Source organism: Carettochelys insculpta, chromosome 1 (genome assembly GCF_033958435.1).
Source record: "Carettochelys insculpta isolate YL-2023 chromosome 1, ASM3395843v1, whole genome shotgun sequence".
Taxonomy (NCBI): Eukaryota; Metazoa; Chordata; order Testudines; family Carettochelyidae; genus Carettochelys; species Carettochelys insculpta.
The window spans coordinates 131,902,961-131,922,481 of NC_134137.1; the positions used below are offsets into that span (position 1 = coordinate 131,902,961).

The 19,521-nt window shown below is 48.6% G+C and overlaps 1 protein-coding gene across 3 annotated transcripts in view; it reads left to right on the top strand.

Moving 5' to 3' along the window:
- Positions 1-2,709: 2,709 nt before the first annotated feature.
- GABRG3 (gamma-aminobutyric acid type A receptor subunit gamma3) overlaps positions 2,710-19,521 on the top strand; it is a 579,476-nt gene continuing 562,664 nt past the window's right edge. For all 3 annotated transcript variants that reach the window (XM_074983291.1, XM_074983292.1, XM_074983290.1), the window contains exons 1-2: positions 2,710-2,762; positions 7,334-7,482. In XM_074983291.1, the coding sequence (XP_074839392.1) occupies positions 2,710-2,762; positions 7,334-7,482 (202 nt within the window). The remainder of the gene's footprint in view (positions 2,763-7,333; positions 7,483-19,521) is intronic.

Here is a 19,521-nt window from a genome sequence, read left to right on the forward strand (position 1 = left end):
CCTGAGGACTAGTTATCAGCACCATAGTTTTAAGCTAAGACCGGCCATCTTTCAGCCTGTGAGGGCTCGCAGGGTAGATGCAAGTCCCCCTCTCCTTTTAAAAACTGTCTGCACGCACTGTACCCCGCCCCAGGAGTACTTGCCGCAGACAGACAGCTGCTGGAGGCTTCTACCTTATCCTGGGCTCGGAAAAGCCAAGCCACGCCCCTCTCCAAGGGTTTGCTGAGAAGTATTTCTCAAATCAGCCGCAAGAGGCTCCTGCAGCCAAGGAAGCCTCGCGCAAATAGCAGTTCTTGCTTGTCATGGGCAGAAGGGCCGGTAGCGGGGACTAGCTCCAGGAGACACTTCCCCGCTGGGTGAAGGCGGGAGCATCAGGCTGGCTGCTCCCAGACACGAACTCTTGGGCTCGTGCGGGAAGGGGGACGCCGGAGCGCTGGGTGACCTGCAAACACCGAGCGCCTCCTCGTTTCCCGGGTCTTCCTGGAGCTGTCCGGGACCAACCTCCGGGGAGGCAGCCCAGGAAAGGCCCGGCCGCTGAGAGGTGCGGCTCCCCGGGAGCTGTCCTCCCCGCTGGTGCTGAATTCGCGGAGGCGCTGGGACTCGCCCGCAGAGAGCGGAGAGGCTGCTCCGCTCCTGCGCATCCAACTCCACCCCCGCCAAGCCCGTAAGCCACCGGGAACTCCCCGGCCCGCCGCAGCAGCCTTGCCTTGCCTTTCGCCGCCGCGGCACCGGTCTAGCAACCTCTCCCGAGTTCCCCGCGGGGCCCCCACTTGCGGGCCCTGCGGCAGACGCCCGGGCAGGTTGTCTTAGCGGAGCGGCCAGGCCCGGTTCTGCGGCGCGGCGAGTGCCCCGCGTCTTGAACGCTGCTGAGAGCGTGGCTGGTGTTTGCCACGCCGCTCGCAGCTCTTCCCCCCGCGCCGGGAGCTCTCAGCTGGGAGCTCCCGACAAGCTTTGAGCCGAGAGCCCTTGCAAGAGGGAAGGCAAATGCAATGCGTGTGTTTGCTGCTTCGGAGAAGGGCGAGCCACCCTCCACCGAGACCTAAGCTCTCATCTGCTCCGCTTCGGGCCAACGAGTTAGGCCAAGGTCCTAAAGAAACTCCTGCAATCCCATGTCTCGGCCTCCCTCTGTTTTAGCCCCTTGCCATGCGGTCTGCCGCTTAGCCGCAGGAAAAGCCGATCCCGGCAGGAAACCTTTCACCCGCGCGTCCCGAAGCCCCGCCCGAGGGGGCCCTTCTTTTCAACCCGCGCTTCAAAGCCCCCGGGCGACACAGGCGAAAGGGTGGCGTTTGGAGCCCGGAAAACGGAACCCAAGCCGGCCTCTGAACTCAGGTCCCAAGTTTGCTAGGCTTCCCCTGCTGGCGAGAGGAGACAGACACGCTGCATAGCCGGTGCTTACATGCAATGCAATCAGATACCGTCCACACGTAAGAACTCACGCAGAGTCTGTCCACTCAATTGATGGGTGCTCAGAAATGTGCATCCCTGGGAGCTAAGCGCCCGCTGGCGGTGGGTTTCCTCGGAGCGGTACCTCTCCACTAACAGCGGACATGGGGAGCATAACACCTTCCAGTTATCGCTGTGCATAACTCACTTGGACTTCGCGCACTTTAGGCTGGGCACGCGATTAGGAGCGAACGTGCAACCCTTCTGCGCGGCAGTTCCTGCTCCTGCTCACTGCACAGCCCCGGGCCGGGGAGGGGGAGATTGCCCCGAGAAGGGTTCCTGTCGCTACCAAGTGAACAGGAGCTGCAAGTCCCCGGGATTGCGCGTTTCTCTGTTGGGGGGAGAGGGATACAAATAAACTCTTTCGACACTTCCTTCCTTCCCCAGAACGCGCGCCTCGCGCCTCCCATAGGGCAGCGGCAGGCTCCCCCGAGCCGAAGTAGCCAACCACGCACCACTGTCACGATACTTGGCAACGGCCCTGGAAGGACACCGAGCATTCGGGTCCCCGCTGCCCCTCGCGACAAAGCGGCTTCTCGTGCCTGAGCGCCCGGGGCGGAGATCGCATTGCTCGCGGCGCGGGAGAGCCGGAGTCCGGGGAACCCCTCCTGGGGGATCGGCGGCCAGCGCCTCCGGGCGCAGCGCGGGTGCGCACCAGTGCTTTGCTGGGCTGAGGGCTCCCAGCCCGGCCCCTGCTCCTCCGGGGCTGACTGCACCGCGCCCCTCCAGCTCCAGCTGTGCGGGGGCGGGGGGATCCCAGCCTCCCCGCCTCAGGCTCCTGCTCATCGTCGCGAGTGCTAGAGACCTCCCCGCGCCTGCAAGGGAACCCGCAGCTCAGCTCGGCTCCTCCGCCCAGCAGCCACCCGCCGAGGATGGGAGCCCGCCCGCGGGGAGGCTGCCAGCCGGGCACCAGCCGCCCAGCCGGGGCGAACCCGAGCCGGCGGCGGGCTGGCGTTTAGCTGCCCGGGGAGGGAGCTCCCTCGCCCCTGGGCCGTGAGGGCCGCCGCTGGGGCAGCCCCGGGACCTGCTGGGCAGGGAGGGGGGCCCGGGGGCTCCTACATCCCCCACCTCCCGCCAGCCAACGCAGAGCCGCGGCACAGGGGCCGGGCTGCCACTGGGCGGCTGGAGCGCTGGGCTGGGCTGGGCTGCCCGGCTCGGACCGCTCCGGGCCCCATCCAGCCCGCAACTCCGCCACAGAGGGGGCTTGGCCGGAGCCGGGAAAGCGACCTCGCCCCGTCCGGCCGCCCCCGGGGACCTGCTCGGACAATGGCCGCGAAGCTGCCGCTGCTCCTCTTCCTCCTGGCCGTCCTGCAAGCCTGGTGAGTGCGCGCGGGGCAGCCCCGGCCGGGCCCCCGCTGCTGCCTGCGGCGCTGCGCCCAGCCCCGCCGTGGGGGGACTGCCCCGTCCCTCGCCCCCTTGCCCTGGGCGGGAGCCGAGCCCGGCCCGCGCGGCGCCGCCACCCAGCCGGCTCATCCCCCGCAGCCCCCGGCCCCGAGAGGAGCCCTGCCCCGCAGCCGGGGCTCTCCGCGGCGCTGCTCCCGGCCCGGGCTGGCGGTGCCAGGCGCGAGAGGCTCCGACCCTCCGCCGATCTCCCGCCAGCCGCGCCCCGGCTCCGCAGAAACTTTCCCCCTTCCTGGGCGCTCCGGGGATGGCCGGGGAGCGGCGCCTCTGCGGGGCGGGCGGCGTGGGGCTGGGCCGGGCGCCCCCTTCCAGCGGGGGTCGCTCTTCCAAGCCTGCCGCCAGCCCCGGGCAGCGGGCGCGGGGGGCTCCAGCTGGGGGCAGGCGCGGGTCGCCCGGCCCCGGGGAAATCCCGCCCGCCCGACGCCAGGGTTGTTGCCCCGCGTCCTGCCCCAGCCCGGCCGGGGCGGGGCGGGACGGGGCCCTTCCCTTGAGCACAGCGGCAGAGGCCGAGGCGCGGCGGCTCAGCCTGTGGGAACGGTCCCCCTGGCGGGCCGGAGCCGGGCGCGGTGGGGACCCCTCGCTCACAGGCCGGGCCGCGCTCCCCCGAGCGCCCCAATCCCGCGGAGAGCGGCGCGTTCCTCGCCGGGCAGGGGGCGCAGACTCGGGCTCTGCCAGGGAAGTGCGGGGCCGCCCTGGTCCTCCTGGAGCCGAGCCCGGGGCGGCGGGGCCTCCCCCCCGGGTGCTTCGCGTGGGAAGGGTCACCCCCGGCGCTTGCGGGCTGCGGGAAGGCAGACCCCGGGGGAGACCTCCGGGGGGCCCTTCTGGAAGCTCTGCTGAAGCCCAGGGCGGGGCGGGGGTGCGAGCTGCGCCTCCAGGCGCTTCCCTGCGCGCTCAGAAGTCACTTCACAGGCTCCCGGAGACCGCCCGGCCCGGCCCGAGGAGCTCACCGGCTAACTTCCTGCGAGAGCCTTGCGTCTCCCGTGGGCCTCCCGCCGAGAACAGAGCACCAGGGGCAGGTCCCCGCCGCGCGGGGAACGGGGAGAAGCAGAGGCAGAGTTAACGCGCTGGCTTGTTCTCCCCCACCCGCCTAGACACAATGGAACTCATCGTTATTTCCCAGCTGAAAGACTCAAGTCCCTCCTAGGTGGCCGCTCAGGAGGTTTCTTTGCAAACCAAACCAGCGGGGGTGAGAGAGCTCCTGAAACCCCTTCTTAGCCCACCTTTCGCTATCCGGCACTCATTGCCCACAGGCGCGATTTCTCCCCCTCTCCCCACGTCCCAGGGTTACCTCATTGTTTGTTAATGTCAGCTCTTCAGAGCAGATGGCAAAAGCTCTAAAATGAGGCGGCAGGCAACTTTTACCCGTTAAAAAGCATCCCCCTACATCATTTCAAATGTCTTCTGTTGTGCTGCTGGTGGGGGGGGAGGTGCCCCAAGGTTTTGTGTCCCGACTTCTCTCACGTTAAAAAAAAGCGAGTGTTATAAGAACTTGGAGAGGCGCCAGCTCTGCTTCCCATTTCACAACAAATCTAGAAACCAGTCCCTTTTTTTCTGTGGCTATTTAATAGTATTGGAACATGATTGTGGCTCCTTCAGAGTGGGGACTATGCCATTCACTTTCGACAATGCATTTTCATTGCTTAGCAGAAGCTGTTGGTTTAGAAGCACATAAAGGAAGGTAATAAAAGTGCTTGCAAAGATTTAGATCATGCACAAATCTGCAGTTAGCATGAATTACTCTGAATATTTCAGTTACTCTCCCAGCCCCCAGTTGCTATCAAACGTCCAGATGAAAACACAAACCTCCAGAATGTAGCTTTCTGGGAAACAATCTACCGGTACAGGAAGATCTAAAAAATCTAGCAAATGTGAGATTGCTGTTGATTATTATCTTTAAGGAAGCTAAAATTTAAAAGGTGAACCAATAGAGAAAATCAGTGTGCTAGAATGAACACAGTCCTCGTTTACTCCCATGCAACCAGATACCTTCTGTGGAGTTGCAAGGGTACAGCTCAGGACAGAATGCCTGAATGCTTGGTTTTCATTAATCCAATATTACAGTTCATTAATTGTTGGACAAAAGAAATATGCATCTAAAAACAGTGCATGTTGCACAATGCTTCTGAAAATGTTGTCACATTACAAATATTTGGTTTACCATGAATTTCAAAGAAAATAAATCTTAGACTGAGTGTGACTGATGCCAATGAACAACAGGAGCTGAAATGTATAGCTCATTCTCCGGGGGAAAAAAGGTGTAATTATTATAACATGTTTCTCCCCGATTTAGTTCTGTATCTTTCAGGCTTCTTCCTACAAGTCTTCCACATATAGAACACCTAGTGGCTCCATTTGGAAATAATTCTATGTAGGCTTTGTGTGAGCAGGGAACACCCCCACCCCTGCAAAAAATATAGCCTTTTACATATGGCATAGTCTTTAAAGTTTTATTTTTCACTATGATAATTGTGGATGTGTCTCTATTTATATGTGCTGCCTATCACAGGCAATCTAAACATTCAAGACACTTTAAAGCACATAAAATAATAAGCCAATGTCATACAATCATAGGGTTAGAAGAGACTTTGGAAGATGGTCAGTTCCAACCACCTCCCAACAAAATCATCCCAGCCAGGGCTTTGTCAAGCCAGGACACAAAAACCTCTAAGGATGGAGATTCCACCACCTCTCTCTGTAATGCATTTCAGTGCTTCTCCAAATAGCTAACCTAGACCTCCCACATTGCAACTCAAGACCTTTGCTCCTTGTTCTGTCATCCTGTCCCTCATGAGAATGACCTTTCCCCATCCTCTTTGGAGCCTCCCTTTAGGCAGTTAAAGGCTGCTATCAAATCCCCCCTCACTTTTCTCTGCTGTAGACTAAATAAGACTAAATCCCTCAGCCTCTCCTCATAAGTCATGTGCTACAGCCACCTAATCGTTTTTGTCATTACACACGACTCCCAAAGTACTCCTGAACCTACCAAAGATGAAATGCAAATAAATTCTAGGTTTAATTCAACCCATCCTTTCATAAAAAAGCCTTAGTAAAGAGATAAGGCTTGAAATATGCCTCAGAAGGTCCACCAGTTGATACTAAAGGAAAGAGAGAGAAGAAATTTGAGACTCCATAGTCTTGTCTACATTAAGGCATGAACTGATGTAACTTTATAGGTAGTTCTAATCTGGGCAAATCTCTTGTGTAGATACGGCCTCAGCATCTGACTCTCCACTGCTTTGCACCTTCTGCAGACCTTCACACTTTGCAAAGTGACTGTAAAATAACAGCAAATTAGAATGGCAGTATACAATGTAGAAAATAATGGGAGATTCAGAACAATCATTTGGCCACTGAGATCACTCTTCTTCCCATTGTATATATGCAAAACCTCATGACAGTCTGTGTCCCAGGTGTTCTCAAATGTGACAGATAAAATAGATGTGGCCTCTAAAATATTGACACCCAAACCATGAAATACTTTACAGACTAAAGTCAACATTTGGCACTGAACTCAGAAAGCAATTGACAGGACAGACGAAAATGGATTCTCACATGTGAAAACAACACTGTGTGCAATTACATGTTGCACAAGCCAGTGGTGCTGGAATAATTTTTATACTGGGTGTGCTCCAATCCATTGAACCCAAGAGTAAACTATGTATATAAAGAAAACCACTTCAAGCCAGGAGATGTGGCTGTACTGCCTGTCCCACATCCCTGTATAATTCCAGCACCCATGGCACAAGCTGAAGTTTCTGGGCAATTATTAGTTGTCAGATTATTTCAGTGCCTTATCTAACAAAGATAATCTACTTGTGGAAAGAGGAACCTTAGATCCTGAAATGCCCAAAGTGCAGAACTATAAAAACAGAATGGGTGAGACTCTGAGATTCAGATTCACGCAACATATTTTATACTTGTGATAATCGAAGTTATATTCAAGAAGCAAGTTCTTAATTCTAACCTTTGCACTGAATTAAGATCTGAAAATAAAAAAAAACATTGAGAGTAATAATTTATTAATAGGATGAAATGATCAGGAAGTATTAAAAGAGCTAAATTTTTAATATTCTTATTAGCCTGCTGTGCGAGAGATGAATCAGTTGTATTGAAGGAGTCAGTACAATACTGCAGGATGTTCACCCAACATAGAATTCTGTTATCAGTTACTCAATGAGTTAACAGTTATCTGTCAGTTAATAGGTTGCTTTTTTAAAGCGATCTAGTCTGCTACCTGCATCAATCCACAGATAGATGTTCCAGTGAGAACCTGTGTTGTAGACTAAGTTACGTAATTATTTTTGTTAGCATACCCTACACAGACTTTTCCTTCTGGAAATAAACTCATTCTTTAATAAAAAAAAATATTTACAAAACTAGGTAGCTGAAACAGAATAAAGAACTCAAACTTTCTGAAATACCCATTGAGGTTAGTCAATATAAATACAGCTCTTATTTCTGTAACATAACATTTGATTTGTTATTACAGTTCCAGAAAGGTTGAAGAGGATGAATATGAAGATGTAACAGGCAACCAGAAATGGGTATTAGCTCCAAAAACACAAGACACAGATGCAACTCTCATATTAAACAAGCTGCTGAGGGAATATGACAAAAAGCTTCGGCCAGACATTGGAAGTGAGTCCTCTTTTTCTTTCTTTTGGGATCTAAGGTTCCTCTTTCTTTCTTAAACAGGTACCTGCATTGAAATATTTTGTGTTTCTATTAAGGATGTTCTTGATTTACCAAGTTAAGATCTGGATCCAAACTTTGACTAAGTTTGGGAATGTGCTTCAGGATTCTAGTGTAGCTATTCCATCCTAGCATTTGATAGCAATTTACAAATATGAGTTCTCACAGAAGCCTTAGGAGCAAGCTCAAAGGATCAGATCTGTTTTCCAACTGGGCAATTTGGTGGTTGGAAATATTAAATGGTACGCACAGGATTATATGGCTAGTCATTGGCAGAATCAGGAACATATTTATTTTGATTTGAGCACACATGACAAAAAAGCTCTCTGTGCATCCTGACAAATAAATAAAATGACAGTCCACTAAACTAACAAAAACAGCAACAGAAGGCCAGGGGACTCATATCCAGCCCCCTCCAACACTGCTGCATTAACTACACAAGTTCCCTTGCCAGGGGCCTCCTGCAGCCAAGAACGAAGGGGCTGGATTTGCCTCTGAGATGAAGGGCAACTTTTCGGGGGTTTCCTAAATCTCCCAATCGGAAACTGGGAGGAATGTCTCCAGGGTGATCAGATGGGATGTGGGAGTCTAGTGGCAATATCGATCTATTATAGGAATTGGATTAGTTAAGAACCAACAGAACTCTTTCCATAATTAATTATTTTGACACATTTGCCTGTACACGGCAGGATTTTTTTCAACCCTACCTATCTATCTATCTACCTAATTTTTCATTTTATCATCCCTTGTGGTTATGCACACTTAGGTCTTGACCTTTGAGAGAAATAGAGAGTCAGTTTATCTTTTTCCTTTCCCTCACCTCACATCTAGGTAGAGGAACAAAAATAAGGTGATAGAATTAATGTAAAACGGCCAGCTGTGCATGTTCCCCATTGAAAGAATTTTGCAGTGAGATTGGGGAGATAATCCCTAGTCCTGAGCACAAACAGAACAGAAAGGTGGTGACACCCAACATATTTTATCTGCCCTTTAGAAGTTCTCTCTTCTGGTCAGATTAGAGATGAGTAGGGGTTGCTATTGTTGTAACAAGTGCCAACCAGCTAGGCACTAGTGGAATTGTAATAAATGTATCCCATACTAATAGAACATATCTACATAGCATTCTTTAATTAGTAATGACAGTGATATTTCTGATATGCTGCAAAAGAACATAACTGATAGAAGTTTGTGTTTTTACTGTACACCAGAATTTAGTCTTTCCATCTCCCTAATTTGTAAGATAGGTTTCAGCAAATCTTTAATACTTGATGGAATCATGCTCTTTTGAGTTGCAGCAGGAACAAGATTCCCAGCCAGCGGTAACATCTGCAAAATATGGTGGGACTGATATCTCAGTTTGCTCTGTGCAACCTGTCCTCAGAGCAGCAACTTTAGAAAGAAATCATCTCTCCGACACAGACTTGGATGGACAGGATAAATCATGGTATGCTTCAGGCGGGAGGGGGAGTGATATAATAATTCAGAATCAGGCAGTGAGCTCTCTTAAGATGAGTAGTGGTCATACATTTTCTACAACATTGAAAAGGTCATTTAGTGCCAAAATAATTCCCATTATCTTTCCCCTCACACAGTCACAAATCTTGTTTTCGATAAAGTTGTTACTTTACACAGCACAGGATAAAGCATTTACAGTTCTGGAGTCTGTCAAATGAGTTTATTTACAGGATTCCCATAATTTGAGTCCTGCAACTAAGCACTCCTCAGCCAGTAATCAGCTTTCCCTCACAACACTCCTGTGATGGAGTGAAATAATATTGCCATTTTACAGGTGAGCACTTGTGGATCTCGTCCCAGGTCAAACAAGAGGCCTGAGGGAGGGTCAGCTATTGAACCCAAACCTCCAGCATTTCCTGATAGGACTGCACTATCACTCCTTCCTCTCCCACAGAGCACAGAACAGTCGGCTTTACTGAGCCAGAAAGTACAGTGCTCCCAATTTCAAAATGTGTGAACTAAGGAAAAGAGCAAAGCTAAATTTTCTCATAAGAGCTTCCAGACGTATAAACTTATCACATGAAACAGATAAATGTTGTATACTGATCTTGCTACCTTAACTGAGGTGCCTGTATCAGGAAGACATTAGAGGAAAACACATTAGACATCATGGGGCATTAAAAGAGAAAGCACCATTTGGAATATTCAGAAAAAAATGGAGTTACATGAGATACCGACTATACCCCCAGGTCTAATACAATGTTTAGTATTGAGGCAGCAGTGCCACTGCTGATTGACACAGAGTTAAATATTGTAGGGTTACAACAGACTCTTTACCAGGGGTTCTCCATTGGTTCAACATTTCCTGTGTTTAATTAAACAGCAGATACTCACCATTCTATGCAGATTTGCTCTGCACTTCGTTATTCCAGTTTTTTACATGACCCCAAGAATTTTTTTATAACAGAGGCTTAAAATTAGGCTCTTAAATAGGTGGCCTGATTCTCAAAAGTGCTAAACACTCAGCAGCTCCTGGGGAAGTTAATGAGAGTTGCTGGTCGTTTTGGCACTTTTGAATGTCAGGCAGTCATTAGGGGGTCTATTTAGGTGGATTTTGGGTCCTAAACATAGGCACCCATGTTTAAAACTCTCATTCCCAGAGCAGAGGGAGAAGCAGGTCAGGAGTGGAAAGTGAACATGTGTGGTTGTCCCAGTGTGAAGCCCATGCACTGAAATGATCTCTGATTTCATACTCTGCCCATGGTATCTGAGTGCCTACATACCATACTTCAGGTGTTTTAATACTCAGTCACATCACATCCCCACCAGCAATAACCCCCTTATGAAGTGACCTGCAGGGGATCTGACACACAGGAGGCTCACGCTGCTGGAAAGTATTGCAAAGTCATTAACCTTCCAAACCCACCTTTGGTGCTGATTGAGACAAAAGGAGAAGTCTGCACACCTCAAAAGTCACTCATCAATGTGAGCCCAAGAGCCCCAATAAACACAAGGGTAGGAAGTTGATCCTGATACATTGATTCTAGCTATGCTAACGGCATAGCTAGAATTGCATATCTGGGATGGACCTTCTGCCCTTGTATAGACCAGGCCTGTGATTCATCTGTACCTCGTTCTCTATTTAACAGAAGGAAACAGGTTTGAGTAGCAGCCTGTGTAACTTGGGAATCCCTTGGTCAAATGACCCAAAATATGAATCACTAGTTCTACTCTGCACCCCCGTGAGGCAGGTTTCCAAGCGATCGGAGCAAGCATTGAGATTTTAGAGCACTTAGAAAGGTTGAGTTTTAAAGCTCATAGAATGGTGGAAATGTTCTGATGTTTTTCTGTAATTTGCCAGCCCTGGTGTGTGGGGGTGGAATTGTGGGTCCCTGGGTCTGGTACTATGGGTAGAGGATCCCCCAAGGCTGGAGCCAGCTGCTGGAGAGCTGGAAACGGCATGGAGGACCCTAAGACTGGAAGTGATAAGATGCCTCCCACCCCCCACCAGCTTGCAGCATAGTGGAAAAGCCCCACCCCCAACAGTGTGGGGAAAGGTGTGGAAGGGCAGTGGAAGTAGGAGATGTAGGGTGCACTGGGAGAAGGTAATTTTTGACTGTGGATGTGGGGCCCTGAGGGAGACTGGATGCTGGCACTCACCTTTGCTAGGAGGGGGCTGCCTGGGCTGGTCCTACTGCCGGAAAAGGGAAGGACCTGTCTCTCCAAGGCAGATGCCTGGAAGAGCAGGGCAGGTTAGACTGCACTGTGCAGGCTGCTTGCTGGAGTGGCACTGTTGAAGAGGAGGAGCACTAAGGCCCCGCAGCAGCCAGGAGGCAAAACCAGCCCCCAGCAGAAGAAGAAGCAGGGAAGAACAAACTGCACTTGAAGGCAGCTCTCGCCTGGACCTGAAAGGCGCTCTGGGCTGCACATTTCCAGCCATGACAATCACACAGTTAAAATGGACAAATCAATTTATCAGGCTGTCCACACAGGGGGAGGCTGATGGGAGAAATGCTCCCATTAACCTCCATTACTCCTCGCGAGAATGAGGAGTACCAGGGTCAACTGTTGAGCCCTGATGGCTCAATTTAGTGTGTCCTCACTAGGCATGCTAAATTGAACCCCAGCAGGACGACCATGGCTGGATCTATCTTATGGTAAGTATAGACATACCCTGAGCAGCCCAAGCCTGGAGTTACAGGCAAACAAATATAAATAAATGAGGGGGGATCCTTGCTGCAGGCACCAGCCCCTCCCTGACCCCCCCCAGGCACAGGGACCCCCAAAAAGCGGAGTCTGGGTTGTTGTCCCACCTAGTTCTCTGGCCCTGGGCAGAAGAGTTTCTGGGAGTTAGGCATGAAAGCATAGAGCAGCACAATGCCTAAATCTCCTTTGTGACTCTAGTCCAAGTAAACATCTGGCTGTGGAGTAAGGTCAGAGTTTACTAGAGGAACAGGATTTCTCCAACACACAGGATTAAGCTCTGACATTTTGTTTAAGTACAAACATTGGCCTTAAGAGATAAGTTCATATTTACCTAGCAACAAATGAAATAATCAACAAAAGTATAGTCCACTGAGTGAGATTTACAATAAGGCAGCCTGAAATCCAGAAAGTCCAAATCCGACTTATCCTCCCATTGATTAGTCACCTTTTGCCATTCCCACAGGATACAGTCACCCTAATGAGTTTTGCTGACAAAAAACCACAAAATAATTTTTTGACAGTGTGTTGACAAAACTCAGCACTTTCGCTGGCAGCATTCTGCCTCTCAGCCATGAGGCATAACGCTGCTGTTGACAGGTTCTGTCGACAAAAAATCTGTGTGGATGCTGTGTGTGTGGGGGGGTGTCTTCTCTCGACAGTCTGGCCACTCTGTTGACACACAGCACTCTCCTGGTTAGCATTTGTGCGTGTTCGCACTCTGTTGACAGAAGTTTGTTGGAAAATTTCTTCCGACAGTGACTTCTGTCAACAGATCGCTGCAGTGCAACCATAGCCGCAGACATCGGAGATGGCTTCGTTGCTTCAGAAGAACAATATGTGACACTTTACAGGGAGGCTATGGTTACACTACCGCCTAAAAACTATCACGGTGGCTAATAAAAATAGGGGATTATAATTATCCCATTGCAGAAATTACCTATGACAGCATCAGAGTAACTAGCAGTTCTGATAGTAACAGAGAGTAAGCCGAGCTAGTCTATACACTTGACTGCTTTTTGTTTCGATAGCAGTTCTGATGTTTACTATTAGAGCCAGGCTTCTCCCTTCCCATGGAGCTCCAGCACCACTTCAACTTTGAGCCTCCTTTGTAAGCAACCCGTTATCCACTGTCCACCCAAGAGCAGTAAAATCTTTCTCTTCAGTCATTGCTTTAGAACAAGCAGGCAAACAAGCAAAAGCGACGTGCTGTTGGATTACTGCATTATTTTTGGAAGAATGACTTTTTCATCAAAATGGAAATGTCCATGGGAAAGTGTTATCATTGATTTATTTATTTTTTTAATTAAAAACCTGATCTTGAAGACAATTTGAACAAAAATGAAATCTTATTGTCATTTTATGTAGCTTATTTGAGTCAATTTCAAAATAGGCTATTTTTGGCATGTGGCACTGTCTAAATGGGAAGAAGGCATACAGGGATGCTGGAATAGCATGCCTGTTATCTTGAAAACTGTTTCAAGACAATGGGCATGTTTCCTAGATGCAGGCAGCTATTTTGGATTGCCAGCATATCCCAAAAGAGTGCCCACTGTGTAGACATAGCCTAGATGTCCAAATGACTGGAACATAAGCTGGAGACAGGCATCTAGTGCCTTGTGAAAGGCTGTGGTGTGCAAGCTCTGGTGGGAAATAGGCAACTGTGAACATGCCCAGCAGCAAAAAATAGGTGCTGCTGGCTGACTTTAGGGGCCTACAGGGTTCGGAGGCAGCCAGACCAGAGATTTGTGAATATCAGTGACATCTAGTAATGGAAGTTACGTGCCTTTGTGGATTGCCCTTAAAGCTGCTAGCTAGAGATTCCCCTGGCTCTCCCAGCCATCCTGCACGAGGGTGAGGGTTTCATGTTTTCCAGCACATGTCCCAGGAATTAACAGGCTGCTATTCTTGCCACTGACAAAGTTGGACTTGTGTACATGAGATAATTTATCACCTTATTTTAGTATCACTCTCCTTCACAGGAGCTGGCTCTTAAAGCTGTTTGCCTTTGTGATTAAAAATGACAAGTGGGCAATAAAAGGACTTCAAGGCAACTCACTCATGAAACCATTTTAGCTGAGGCAAAGCAAGAATGGACCATACTGATTTTCCAAATATACTTCACAAGTTTTCAGACAGGGAGACCAGGCTATCACTAGCAAGCAAATCTGAATCTTGCCACAGTTATGCTAGTGTTGGTATTGGAGCAGCTAGGTGTAGGCAGTCCTACAAGGGCAAGCTTTCCAGGCCTTATGTTGTGATTTTTTAAGAAGACCCATTACCTCAATCCACCCATACCTGGGTTTTCATCTCCTTTGTGTGACCCATACACCATATCATACAGTAGAACTTAGACCACTTACGGAAAGAAAGAATCTTCTCTACAGCATTAGCTGAGAGGCAGTTGGTTTTTAGCTCAAACTCTAGAGCAGGAGTCAGCAACCCCCTGGCAAGTGTACGAAGAATGGCATGTGAGCCAATTTTCATTGGCACTTGAGGTGGGAGCTCAGTCCAGACCCTCATCCCCCATGCAGCCAGGAGCTTGTTCAAAGCCACACTGCTTGTTGGTTAACAAAAGACCAACTAACGTGAGCAACCATCACCAGAATGGTTAAGCTCTGCCTCTTAACTTATTTATTAATGAAGCTGTTGTAAATAGGACTATTAGTGACTTTAAAAAGTATCACTGGCACTCTGACCGTACATAGAGGTCAAAAGGTCAAATTTCAGCACTCTGCCTCAGAAAGGTTGCTGACCCCCTGCTGTGGAGGCTCCTTCACTGAGCTCCAGGTTCAAGTTGGCCTGTTGCTGGTGACATTTGAACTGTCATCTTGGCTGCCTCCTCCACTCTATTTGCATGTTTAAGCCTCCACAGCTTCTGGTAACCATCCCTTAGGTACCCATGGGCCCAAACAAATGTGCTCTGTTTAAAAGTAATAGTGTTGGTTGCTCCTGTCAGTACCACAAACTCAACCTGGGTTAATAGTTAAGCTATTCCTTCTTCATTTCCTCCCCTTCCCCGCTGCCTTCTTATAACAATGGAGAAAAACTCTGCAGGCCAAAGTAGTGTGCAACTCTCATTTGCACTCTCCCTAGTGAGTTTGCACAAGTGTGTCTGGTGGAAATTGGGAAGGCATTCTGCAGATGATGTCCCGGGAGGATTCAGATCGATCTCTGTCACTCTTTGCTGTGTTGCTTTTATGAGGTTTCATAAGGGGAGAATAAAGCATTTAAAAACTTCTGATGATAACACAAGTAAGCAGATTCTTGAGGACACGCGGAGAGCAGCAGCTCAGTTAAGTCAGAGGCCAGCACTTTTACTCTGGCACTCTGTAAACTAGAACAGAATTTTAAGCACTATGCTACCCAAGTTATAATCTTTACGGCTGATACTATATTGGAGCCTTTCCTCAGCCTGATCAGCCTTCCTGGAGTGCCAAACAGAGATTCACCCTGAAGAGCACTACAGCCCACTGCTTCTGTGTGCTTTGCCTCTATGTCTGTCAGCTGCTGATTGCCACACCTGATTCCTTAAATCAGCTCCCGCTGTGCTGTCCCAGACACAATGGTGGGGAGCTGCTGACTGCATCACAGATCAAAATATTTTCTAGATCATATTGGAGAGACAGCTTTGCCATGTCTCTGTCAGTGCAGATAACATTGTTACTCACCAGTGTTAGTCTTCTCTTGGGGCCTCCTGTGACAAAGACTGACAGCAGTGCGGCTTCCCCTACCACGGAGCAAGGAGACGTGAGCTATCTCCCCCACACCCTCCTAGGTACACTTCTCTGGCAAGCAAGTGCATAGTAGAAGAAAGGCTGTTGTCTCGTTGTCTGGAGTGCCTGTCCCAGGGCAGACTGCTAAGAAACAGGACAACAACCTTACACTGGATGCAGGTTCTACCATTAGATTTCACCAACTCAGTCATGAATAAGTGTGAACTCCCAAAGCCCTAAAACAGTCTTACTATGGAGCCACAGACAGCTCCCTTGGGCATTCCTGACTAGCCTGCCTCACAGGCAGGCTTGACTTTTTGACAGAGGTGGAAAAAATACCCCAAAAGTTACTTGAATAAAAGTACAGCTGTTTGGGGTTGGGGGGTTACTTAAGTACAAGTCACCAGTGTCGTGGAAAACTACTTGAGTAAAAATACACATGTGCACACACCCCTGCACACACACACATCACATCTTTATTGTACTCAGGTATCCAGAAGTGAAAGCAGCTGCACTTTTACTCAAGTAACTTTTGGGGTACCTGTCCCACCTCTGCTTTTTGATGTTCCCTTACATTAAAAAAGATCAAAACAATATTCTGTTTACTCGCAGCCAACATTCCCTCTAATTTTTTCCCTTCCATGCCTGGGATACGCTTTGTTATGTGCATAGAGGCATGTGTAGCTGTGCCCTACCCATAGAAACACATGCTGCTGGCTGCAGGCTGCGGTGGGTGCTTTGCTAATCAGCTGGGAGGCACCTGAATCTCTCCTGGGTGGCTGCCCAAGTGCTCGGCTTACTGGGAACACTGCTCCCAGACCCAACGCACTAGTTGCTTACATCAGGTCGGTTGTACTTAGATCTCAAACCAAAGGCAATGCCTGTAGCAAGTCCTGTAACACATTAAAGATTTCATTACCTAAAAAAGAAGTTACTTACAAAGTTAAAGCAGGTAATAGATACACACAAATTAGCATCACTCTTAAGCAGTGCCTTTTTTTGGAAAAAAAGAGGAGCCAGTACTCATTGGCTCCCGGCCACCTCCCCTAGCCACTCCCATGGCAGGGGCTGCCAAGGCGCTGGTGCTCAGTACCAGCAAGTAAAGGCACAAGAAAAGCACTGCTCTTAATTTTCAATAGCTAATAAAAACCTGTTATAAGCAGAGAGCATATGCCGGCAGTGAACAGCCTGCAGTCCATGGCCCAAGAAGTTAGTCATACGACATTTTTGCTGATGTTGCCCATCCACAAGCTCCACCTCCCAGTGGCTGCGGTTCTCTGCTCCCACCAAAACAACTGGTGGTCTTTTGGTTCTGGGTTAGTGATTCTTGCCCTTTTATAGTCAAAGCTGCAAACAGAACCAAGCTTCTCCTTGTCAGGGATTTTTATTTGCTTCACCTCAGAGCCCAAGCTGATGGGATGTACAGATCTCTGCTTCCTAGAAAGAGGCAGGACCGGAATCAAGAGGGGCTCTGTCTTTTGATGTTTCACAAAGGCTCATTTGTTTCCAATTACTTTGTTTTAATTTATGATTTTTTCCTGTTTGTTGAGTTGCACAATTGGAGCTTTACAATGCAAATATTTGCTGTCCCTCTATCACGTGGGGTAGAGATAAACAAAGCTAATGCAGGAAGCATCCTACAGGCCATTAATAAGCTCTAAACTCTAAACATAGTCCTAACAATTTAATGTCTGTTTTAACACAGGTAAGCCAGACTGGTTTCCAGTTGTACATTTGTCAGTGTTCAGTTAAGTCTGGAGTCTTGGCAAGAGCTGGTATCTAGTCTGCCAGCATCACAGAGATCAAGGAGAATCTCCGAGAGGGACTTGGAGTTGATTTTTAATATAAATATTACAGTAGCATCTAGAATCCTCACCCTGCTCCCCACTGTGTTAGGCACTGCACAAACAGAGAACAAAGATAGTTCCTTATAGCTTACCATCTAAGCAAACTGGCGGAGAGACCGAAGACTGTGCCGAAGGCAGGCATAATTACCTCTTGGAAAACTAACCCTTCAAACAGGGTCAGGAGAAGAAAAGGAAAAAAAAAACTTTCTTGTGTGGGAACATAGCATATGGCAGCCACTTAGAGTGCAAGAGAAAGTAGAAAGAATACTTAAGCACCATTTGTGCTCCATGGGTAATTCACACTCACAGGCATCCCGAGAAAGGTTACTAGAGTGTGGGACACCACTCTTTGCTCACAATCTAGCAAGGAGCAGGAAGAAAAATGGATTTCCCAGCCATCCCTTGCAGCTGGGAATCCTTACCCAATAATGGTAAAAAGAACTCCACATGCACAATAGCAAAAATTGTATTTTACTATGGAAGTGCTCTGAAAAGGCTAACCAGGGAAATAAACAAGTACCGAGGCAAAGCATGTTTAAAGTTGCACTTAAGTTATATTGGTAAAATCGGTATAGTCCATTCTGGGTGTGTCTCAACTACAATGTATTCCAGAATATGTGGCTTCGCAACCAGCTGGATGTCAGCAAGTCCAGTTTTGCAAATCTAAAGTTAATAAATTGAACCCAACATATAGCACATTGCACAAATAACTGCTGATGGCTACACAGCGGACATTTGTATTGTTTACAGAAGTTACTGATGACTGGAACAAGTGTTATCCCACTGTTCCTGTGAGTCAGGAAAATGTGCTGCCATCTTCATTTTATATAAATGTGTACAACCCAGCGAAACTAGACTAACACAAAACACATTGTGTAAAATCTGACCTTGGTGTAAATCAGTGTAGCTCCATTAGATCCCGTAAAACAAAAAGATTTTGTCTTTTTGTAGAAATCTGTGAAAAGTAAAACTTTTGCAGTTGGTGGAGCTATGTCAGTTTACACTGGAGGAGGACCTCACTCTCAACGGCACTGTGTATTACAATATGTACCAGCTGTTTTATGACTGTGTCTAAGGTTATATCTACACTAGGAAAGTAAGTTGATTACAGATACGCAATTCCAGCTACATCAATTCTGTAGCTAGAATTGAAGCATCTGCAGTCAACTTCTTTGGCTGTCCTCACTGAAGGTTGATGGGAGAGTTTCTCCCATTGAGCTCCCTTACTCCTCCCAACAGGTGAGGAATACAGGGGTTGACTGACAACCCCTGGTAAGTCAATTTTATGTGTCTCTACCAGGCATATGAAATCAAATCCTGAAATATTGACCCTGAGTGGATTGATCTTCCCTGGTAATGTGGACAAGGCCTGAGGCAGGTGTGTAACCAGATAAGACAAGGTGCTAGAATGCAGCTACTTGTTGAATGTAAGGTCTTGTGGCAAAGTCAGGCCAGACGGCTGCCATAGAGTGAGGAAAGTCAGCCCTTGAAGGGTAAAAGCCCCACTCCCTTACTACCTTAAAGTGGGTTACTGATAGCCAAAGAGAATCAGCTAACACAGGTTGTGTGTGCTTGTGCATGTTGGGGGGTGTCTTCAAGCAGATTAGGATCATCTGAGACAGGACTACCTGGGACCAGCTAGGATCAGCTAATTCTATTTCAGGGCTGCCTGAGACCTTTTTGAACACTCCCCTGTTGGAAGGAGGGAGTGGTGAGGAGGGGACTGGACTCACTCACTCGCAACTAGAAACAGCAGGGAAGTGAACAGCTTCAGAAGGAGGAGCTGAGCTTCGCACCATAGGGAAGGCCAATGAGCCTAAGCCTCTGCTAAGAGAAGGTTGATTGCCCAGATGTGGCAGAGAGGAGGTGCTTTATCTGAGGCCCTCCTTGCCATGGGGAGAAGTGCAGAGGCTGGCAAGAGAATACAGAGCCCTTGCCACAATATGTTTACCAAGCAGGAGGTGCTTGATCTATACTAGAATGAATAAGAATGTTGGGTTCATATGCAATTCATCTGATTGATGGAGTTCTATTAGTTTGAGATGTGCTCCTGATCAGAGGTGATTCCTACTACCAGAGCTTCTGAAAACAAAAACAAACAAAAGATGTATGTGTCAGAGGAGGTCTTTCTATGTGTACCTGAATGTAAATAAAACTTAACCCAACTTCAGACTGAGTTACTCAGAGCTTTCTGTTTCTAGGTGATGGTCCTCTGGGGAAAAGTATTGTGTATGTTCAAAGTTTAAATAGTCATTATCTTTTTG